At 35.2% G+C, this 9,971-nt stretch overlaps 1 protein-coding gene across 1 annotated transcript in view; it reads left to right on the top strand.

The window, feature by feature from the left end:
- Positions 1-8,733, top strand: part of LOC129576533 (uncharacterized) — a 22,845-nt gene extending 14,112 nt beyond the window's left edge. Inside the window, exons 4-5 of the mRNA XM_055461755.1 lie at positions 8,100-8,453; positions 8,524-8,733. Coding sequence (XP_055317730.1) covers positions 8,100-8,453; positions 8,524-8,733 — 564 coding nt within the window. The remainder of the gene's footprint in view (positions 1-8,099; positions 8,454-8,523) is intronic.
- The last annotated feature ends 1,238 nt before the right edge of the window (positions 8,734-9,971 follow it).

The raw sequence follows: 9,971 nt of genomic DNA, 5'->3' as shown, positions 1-9,971 counted from the left end.
GGGACATGTACACACAAGAACATTTGATCATAGGCCATATATAGCAAAAGCAGTTCATATGTTCATTCACTCAAATGTACTCACCGTAACTGTCTTATCTTCGACAATTCCAATTAATCAATGTTAATATGCATAGAAGACCCTTTTACATGTGTGATCGTGCTTGAGAGAAGCGATACTGCATGGAAATAATTTTTTTAGTTCACGGAACTTTCGGGCCGTCAACATGCAAAATTGGAAAAAATTGCCCTTCGACGTTGCCTTTTTCTTACTCTATTTGATTTCCACTTGCTTATGGCAAACATTTAATTACTAAAAGAACGAATTATTGGCTGTTGACAACTACAATACGAACGTTTGTAGGTCCAATACAATCATAGTAACATCATAATCTTCCAATTTTATGAGTCATATATTCAAAGCAGTCAAAGTGAATTACGAATAACTTACCATCTTGTACACAAGCTGAAATATTCAAACGATTGGCTACTTACTTGATCCCATGATAAAAAGATAAAAACCAATGAAACGAATTGGTTTGATCATTTCAAAATATATGTTTTCTTTTCTTCAAAACATTTCAAGGCGATGAAAAAACTTTCATGTTTAGGAGCATACTTTTGGCAAATGAGGCAAGAATTTAACATCAAGTGACACCGGTACATTGGATAGCAACGCAATCAATCTGTTGTTAATTGGTTCGGGATTTATTTTTCTCGCTTATATCGGCGACGAACATTTGCCATTGCCTGACCCAATTAATTGAAACTCATCAACACTTCCGCTGTATTGTGACTGTCTGAGTAGGTGACAGTAGATGTTTCAAGTGCTAAAACGACCAAATTGCTCACAATTAAACATCTAAATAACTAAAATTGATCTTGATTTAAAATTCAATCGCATTTTCTGTTTTTATTAATTCATTTCTGCGACAAAAATAGCTCACACATTGTTGCGAGTATCCAATTAAATTTATAATCATTTTTGGTGGTTATTGCCTAATTTACATTTTTTTTTTCTTTTTTGTACACATACATATATGTATACAATTACAGTTTCGCGCTAACGTCTATTCTTCTTTGTGCTATATACCAACAACGAAGGCAGTGTGCTTGTTGATTCGATGCTGCTCGATGCTGCTCTCGCTGTTTTCGTTAGCAAGAACAGCTCAATGAAGATTATGCGCTAGCCCAAGCGTGCATTCGTGTATAGTTTGCCATAAGAAAAAAAAGTTTACACATTTATTTTGGATTACGGCCGATAAAATTCGATACCGATGTATGCTCGTCATTACGGAGAGGTCATTTGATTATTCATTGATTTACTTATTTATAGCATTTCCATAGTTAACCATCATCTCTCTCCGAAAATGTGAACAAGAAAACTGCTGATAGTTTAGCAATCAATTGTAACTGAAATATATTGAGATAATTAAGACGATCGGTTCCGGCTCATATTGGTTGACGATCATAAAGATCAAACCTATGCTTTTCGAAAGTGCCACTTGGTGCAATGTGACCCGAATTTTATGCGAATCCCTTTTGATTTATTTGTAAAGAAAATATTCCTTTAAATCAAAATTAATCAATGAAAAATAAAGGGAATTAGATATCACATACCTTTTGTGAGTATACTTACGCTATGGCGAAATTCACTTACCGCGTTATGCAGTCATATTTCCCCCAATTGCTTTTATACTGGACAATAATGCCTAGACTTGTTTCAGTTTGTGTTTTTACCTTACTAGTTTCTGTTTTTTTTTCAGCCAGCGTCTCCAACAAAATTGTATAGAAAGTAAGAGAGTTCAAAAAATGAAAGAACGATTGTTTTTCTCTTGAATTTTTTTTCTTCTTTTATTGGAAATTCATTATGTTTTGTTCACACTCCAGGTACTTATGTTATTCTATGATTTAATTTGTGGCCTTATAATTAAAGACAAAACGATGTCATTATCAGTTTTAGTTTATTCTTTACATGGAATTAGTCATGCTCGTTTGTGTGATCAGAAGCCATCAGTTGTGAAGCCGCCTGCGAAAAAAAACTGTGTAGAGAACATATAAAACAGAACAAAAGAACACGTCGAGCCACACAGCACATGTGTTACGCGAGTAAATTAGTTGCGTCGCTTTGTTATTTGTTGTATGTGGCTATTAAGTAAACAGTACGTTTACGATTGCCGTTTTGATTGTTGGTGTCCTTATTGCCGTTGATATTGTTGTTATCGCTTTTTCATATATTCAAATTGTCTAGAAATTTTTTCCTTGATTTTTGTCACATTGCTCACTTTACTTAGGTTTGAATAATCAGCCAATTTGAAAAAATTAATCAAATATGTTTATTTTTTCTACAATCGGGTTTTTTCTGAATACGATTCGATACCATGTCTCAGAAACAAACACATACTCGGATTTGGATTGCAGCACTGGTGTGTGTTGTGAAGAAGAAGAAGAAAAAGAGGAAGAAGTAAAATTATGATCGACACAAAAGCAATCGCACGGTCTGTGCAAAAAAGACAAATTCGTAGACAACTAAGAAATTTATAACGTTCGAAAATAAGTAAAAAAAAATATGGCACACGTATCTCACGCACGCTTTTATATAGAATTTTCAGAGTAAGTTCGATAAATTTGGCCCGTTTTCATGTGAAACCATTCAAACAGAGAAAACAACGAATAATATTAGTGGCCTCCCTATATCTAGTGGGTAATTATGGGATTATTTCGATTGATTTACTCATTCGAATACAATTCCAATTTTGACTGCACCACCAACTAGCATTATTATCATTTCACTTGCCGCATATTTTTGCAACAAATGACTAATGGCTGTTGGCTGTTGGTTTGGCTTTGATTGAATGTGTTCAAATATGAACGGGCACATGCATCAAGCGGGAGACTGACGACAACAAATTGAACTTTAATTTAAATTAACACCATAATTGAACACTGTCTTTACCTCTTTAAAATTATGCATGGGATAAGAGTCGCCATAAGCCAATATTTCGCCCCTGTGTACGAAATGTTGCAAATAATATGTATTTCAAATAGAATATCGTAAACACAATCATTGCTATGAATTTGAAAATGCTCATTAAAATCCCAATACATTTGTTGTACATACAATTTGTAACGCATTCTATTTGGTTTTGGCGCTATAAACTTTACGAGAAAAGAAAAAGAAAAGAGAGAAGCGAAGAGAAACCAAAAGTATTCGTATACATGATACACATTCTGCAGAACCGTCGTCGTCGTCGTCGTGAACCGATCGCCAGTCGTGAGCGCTTGAACATTTCAATGGTATGAAAGTGCATTGATTGTCATTCCGAGATATATATTTTTATTTCAAATTTGGTAAGTGTTTATTCTCGCCTAAATAATAATCCGTGTTATTGAAAAACAGTTATCGGTCGGGGTAAAATAGAAATCCCTTTTTTGTGCTTCGACCAATCAGTTTAAAATGAATTTCGAATATACCCGATTTTTCGACCAGCAAACAAATTTTCATTGTGAAACATAGAAAAGGTGAATTTTTCTTGTGTACGCAATGCGAAAACGAAAGAAAAAAACACAAATATGGAATAAGATGGAATTACGTCATTTTGAATGAGTTAGTACATAACGCAAACACACCAAATTTCCGATGCTGGTCATAAATTGAGTTTAATCAATTCACCGTGTTGTCACTTGTGTACATCTTTTTTTTTACGTTTCGACTTAAATTTCGAATGTTGGGCGATGCGAGAGATCCAGAATTTTTCCTTCGAACATAAAGCAGCGACAGACTGTGCCATTTTTATATATCATGTGCTTTTTTGATGTTCAATAGTAAAAAAAACGAAAAAAATAAAACCAACCAGATCTCGAAACCAAATTTAATTTGAACGAACATTATGTGCCCGACTTTGTAACTCCGAACAATTGGGCTAAGCTAAGATAACATTGCCATAGATCACCCGTGTGTACGAAGTGTTTAACTCTTGTTGTAAATATTTTTCGTTTTCATAAATACCATAAATTCGAATTGTACACGAGTATCGCATTTCTGAAGATATTCATTCTCCGAAGAATCATTCAAGGTATATGAACCTCAGCCTTTTTTCAAAATTAAAAATCAACCAAAATCTTGCGCGCTGATTTCGATACATTTGTTTGTAATAATTGATACACATACAATTTTAACGCTTTTTCCGAGAGAAAAAAAGTGGACACAGTTTAGAATACACTACGAACGGATGGAACAAAAGAGAAGCCATTAGTATTTATTCATATACATAACACACACACACTTCGAATCTGTCGTCGAATTGTAGCGATCATCGTCAGTTGCGTGTGCTCCCTCCGGTGGTGTAGAAGTGGATTGATTCTTATATAATTAATTTGAATTTGGTAAGTGTTTGTGCTTGGCTAAAGCATAATCTGTGTTATTGAAAAAGACTATTATTCTGGATAAAATTGAATACTAAATTTTGCGCTTTGGCAGTCGATCGAATTGAAAATGGCACGGCAAAATCATTCGATGCAAGCAGTGTCTAATTGGTGTTTATTCATTGAAGCGCCGGCTACATTTTCATTTAAATAAGAAGCAGCGAGAGACTAACCCATTTTAATATGGTTTAAATATAACAGTTTATTAATCATATCGACTAGTTTTTGATTGTGAACACATCACTTATATGTAAATACGCAAGCGGGAGACACACAAATTGAACTTCAAGTTAAATGAACGAATAAGAATATTGAACCACTTTAACCTCCAAAAATGTATATAAATCCGTGCGTCTGCAAAGTGTTTCGAATGCAACGTATTTCAAACAGTCAATCGTTTTTTTTTTCATTGCAGTAATTCCAAATTTTTGGTGTCCCTTTTTTGAGTTTTTCTTCCTTTGGCGTTGTTGTGTTTTGATCGATTGAAAAATCAAGATCACTTTCAATGTTAACAGTAGTTAATTGGTGTTAATTGACGTTAGAAAGATTATTGGCACTGCAGCTAACCCCAAATTGAAATTGTCAGTCGGCAGCTATATCGAATTCGAATTAAACACTCTCACATTGTTTTAAAGCATATTATCAACATCAACAAAACACTCCTCTGTGTGTGGAAGCGTGACACGATGATGTTTCAACTCTCAACAACGAAAACGTTTGGCCCTAAAATAGTTGTTATATGAACTGGTCGATGAATCATTTTTTATTCAAATACAAAAAAAATACAGATATGTGAGGGCTATTACGTCAGTGCAAAGCACAATAGCCGACCAACGCCGCTTATAAATTGCGCTCAATCAGAAATAATGTGCCGTGTGTCTATAGGGATGCGAGTCATTTTTTTCTCTCGGATTCAGTCTAGAGTTTTGAGCGTTCCGATACACATCGAAAATATTGTATTCTGTCTCTCAACTGAGTCGATATACATACAGTTTGCAAAAAAAGTTTTCGGCCACTTGGAAAAAATTTATATTTTTGGTTTTTTTCGTGTTAAAAATGATAAACACCGAACTATTTTCTATCTATTTGTTAAGTTTATTATCTGTTCTTATAAATTCAGGCCAATTCCGGAAATATTTAACATGATTTTTGCCTTTTCTGTAGCCATGTTTATCGAGAGGTCGAAATTGTGTGCAAAAAAAGTATTCGGCCAAACCGATACAAAAATATTTATAAAATATCAACACAGACTATGTGAAACGATGAATCACTAATGTTTTCAGTGATTCAAAGCTATTTCACGAGTTTTCAAACATCATTGTGTCAGCTGTAGGGTGAAATTTGGCCGAATGGTAGTGGCGCCGGCCAAGCAAAGATCTAGCGCCACTGGAAATGAATTTTTTGTGATGAATCTTCATTTTGAGCTATATGATCGTAAATAGGATAAATATATGACAAAAATCAATGAAAACAATTGAAATTTTCTGTAAAATTTACGAAAATTAGGCCAAAATATGGCCAACGACTAGCTTTTGGCGGCTTTTTATTCACGAATCAGTTTATGTTCAAATTGATAGTTACAGTATGAATTAGGTCTTATTCTATAATTTTAATATAGTTTAAACCATTTCTGACAAAGTTTAACATGTAGAGAGACCACTTAATAGTCCATGAAGAAAAATTGGCAACTGATGAAAAGTTTGGCTATCCCTTTATGACAATTTTTGGCGAAAATTTTTATATTTGTGCATATTATCATGCTATGAATAACTTCATTTTCAATCTTGTTTAATCATAAATTTAACGGTGTTCCACCAAGGAGTGAAAATAGTCTGAACTTCATTTGCCTTCCATTTCTAATTGTTGCAAATTTTTCTTTTCCCGAGAAGAAAAATGGACACAATTTAGAATACACATTGAACAGAACGAAAGAGAAGACAATAGTATTTATCCACACACGCATACAACACACACGTTTAACAGCCGTCTTCCGAAATATAATGATCGTCGTCAGTTGCGCATGCTACCTCCAATGGTATTGACGTGAATTGAGTGTGGTGTTATATTATTAATTTGAATTTGGTAAGAGTTTGTGCTTGGTTAAACCAAAATCTGTGTGAAAAAGACGATTATTCTGGATAAAATTGAACACTCAATTTTGCGCTTCGGTAGTCGATCGAATTGAAAATGGCACGGCAAAATCATTCGATGCAAACAGTGGCTAATTGGTTTTTATTCATTAAAGCTTACTGGATTCAAATTAAATACTGAACACAAATACATACTCCCACCTTTTTTGTTAAGAAACAGATTTAATTTTTCGGGATTCGCAGAATTTCATAACAGTCAAAAAGGCAAACTTCTGTTCCGAAACACACAATCAGTATATAAAAAGTGAACTTTCTTCCCTGTGGAAACGCGACAGCGAAAAAAATACACAATTATGGAATTTGATGAAATGACTTAGTACAAAACGCAAACCGAATGTCCGATGCCGGTGAAAAATTGAATTAAATCAGTGCGCGCAATATCTTGATTCTTGTTTTCGACATCTGTCTGTAGTGTTGTGCGTTCCAATACACACCAATTTATTGTGTTCTGTCTTTTGGCTACCTCATTTGCCACAATATTTGTGTATGTATATTTAACACGATATGCATACAATACATTGCGCATCAAAGCGCACGTTTCCTACTACAGCCGAATTTCTATCATATCCATTTCGTATCATTTCAATTACATTATGAAAGCGATTTTAAATCTGCGCCGGCTACATTTTCATTTAAATAAGAAGCAGCCAGAAACTAACCTTAGTCATATTGCTGTCGACTAGTCTTTGATTGTGAACACATCACTTATATGTAAATACGCAAGCGGGAGACACACAACAACAAGCACAAATTGAACTTCAAGTTAAAAGAACGAATAAGAATGTTAAACCGCTTTTCCTCTCCAAAAATGTATTTAAGTCCGTGTGTGTGCAAAGTGTTTCGAATGAAACGTATTACAAACAGTGAATCCTTTTTTTTCCTCTTCATTGCAGTAATTCCGAATTTTTTTGGGTGTCGCATTTTTGAATTTTTTTCCCCTTGGCGTTGTTGTGTTTTGATCAATTGAAAAATCAAGGTCATTTTCCATGTTAACAGTGTGTTAGAAAGTACACACTCTCACATTGTTCTAAAGCATATTATCAACATCAACAAAGTAAATTTTCTTCCATGTGTGCGGAAGCGCGACAACAAAACAAATACATGTATGTGGAATATGATGGAATTTTGGTGAGCGCAAAGCACAACCAAACCGATGGACCGTTGAATGCCGCTTATAAATTGCGGTCAATCAATTGGCAGCGCCGGCTGTGCCGGTGTCTGTCGGGTGCGATCATTTTTTTCCTCTCGAATTCAGTCTTGAGTTTTGTGCGTTCCGAGACACACATCGAAAATATTGTATTCTATCTCTCAACTGGGTCGATATATCTCATGATATATTTTTTTGCTACGATTTGCCGAAACAATCGTGTACTGGGAGAAAAAATTATTGCGTTGACTGCGAATCATTTTCAAACAGTTTTTTTAATTTACCTCGTTAATTGTTTCGTTCTTTTCTTGTTTCATTTGACATCGACGACAGTCAAAAACCGTGCTTCGTTTTTTTTGTGTTTCAACCAATCAACAGAAAATGGCAGGACGACCAAACCACGAAAATTCACCGTTTTCGGGCAACACACACCGATCACTGATGCTAATGAAGGATATGTGTGGAAATTACATGGTGCAGAAAATCTTCGACACCGGCACTGAATCCCAGCGACACGAGTTGCGTCAGGTTATTCAAGCGAATTTCATGATGCTTAGCATGCACAAGTATGCATGTCGTGTGGTTCAAGTGGCAATCGAAAAATCGCCAGTACATCAGCAAATTTTCATGATACAATCGGTTTTTCCAGACGATATCGTTGAATTAGCCAAAAATGTCAACGGGAATCATGTCATGCAGCAATTGTTTCGATGCGTGCCTTTGAATGTACAGGTAAAATGGCTTTTATATTTGCAACGATTTGATCGTAATGAATTGTGTGCAATCGAAAACGTTTTTCCAGGACTATCTGTTCGACAGGGTAAGGAATCAAATCATTGAATTGTGTTTGGATTCGTATGGGTGCCATGTGGTTCAATGCATTTTCGCTAACGGATCGCCGAACCATCGCAGCGGAATTTTCAATGCAATCACTGGAAATGAATACGTATTGCTTGAATTAATCCAACATCCCTACGGCAATTACGTCGTTCAACATGCAATTCGTAAGTAGAATTATTTTAGTTTATTCCAGTCATATTCACTATCAATTTCTGGCTTCTGTTGTGTTTTGCACATGCACATGCACACACTCAAAATACTCAAATATGTACAAGAGGTACTACCAACAGTTAACTTTTGTCGTAAACAATGCAAATGATGGTTTGCTTCTATTTGTATCTTTTCATCTAATTCGATTCCTTTTCCGTTGAACAAATCTGCGCGCACTTCATTCATTCATTCGTGGTTACAAACGAAAATATCCCAATAAAAATCTGACGATTTAATTCACATAATACTTCAGAAAAGCTCAGATGTTAAGATTCGCGTCGATCTTTTCATTCGTTTACACATGCTCACTCGTGTGATATATTCAGTGACTACAGAACGCATGATGTACAGCAACAAAGATCACGAAAACATGCATAAAAGAGCGAACAGGCTGTCGTCAAAACAGCGGGATTATTGCTCGTATCGAAATACGGATCGAAGATGGATGAAAAAAGAAAACAGAAAACAACAACTCTTTTGAAGAGAAGAACAATTTTGCCTTTTTTCATCTCGCGAACACGCAAGAATTAAATAGGTGTTTTTGGCGAATTTTCCTAATTGGATTTTTACTTATTTCTGCAGAGTATTGTGCGCCGGCTGATAAAGACCGATTGGCCGGGTTCATCATAGTACGAGTAGTTGAACTTGCTCGAGGTAGACACGCGTCGAATGTCGTGGAAAAATGTTTAGATGATGCGAGGCCAATGATGAAAGACTGGGCACTGTTCACCATTTGCAATCGAAGTGCAGAGTAAGTTCCATTTTGAATCGAAAAATATCCAATTTGATTAAGAACGATTCAAAGCTTGAGCATTATTCATTGCTGTCATTTCTGATGTTTTATTTTGTTTTTGTATTTGCAGAGACATTAAAGCGTTGTGCACCAACGAATACGCCAATTTCGTCATACAAAAATTGGTAATGGGTTCAGAAGACGTACACCTGGTGGCAAATCTCTACGAGCGCATTCAGCCGAACTGGAGAGAATTGAAACGTCATCGTTGCAGTCACAAAATCATCAAAATGCTAGAGCAAAAGCTCTGCCGTCCATAACAATCTAGCTCATTCAGACACTTTTACATTCTATTCTTACGTCAATTTTGTTTAAGTTGTTTAAATATAATCGATATCATGCGTATTTAAACAACACTTATAAACTCAATTAAAATATTTGATTCGAAAAAATCTGGCAATTTGTTT

Source organism: Sitodiplosis mosellana, unplaced genomic scaffold, assembly GCF_009176505.1.
Source record: "Sitodiplosis mosellana isolate CC-2019 unplaced genomic scaffold, AAFC_SMos_1.0 Smas_scaffold_6191, whole genome shotgun sequence".
In the NCBI taxonomy this organism is placed as follows: Eukaryota; Metazoa; Arthropoda; class Insecta; order Diptera; family Cecidomyiidae; genus Sitodiplosis; species Sitodiplosis mosellana.
Note: the sequence above shows the minus strand (reverse complement) of the source record. Positions and strands in the feature narration are given on the sequence as shown.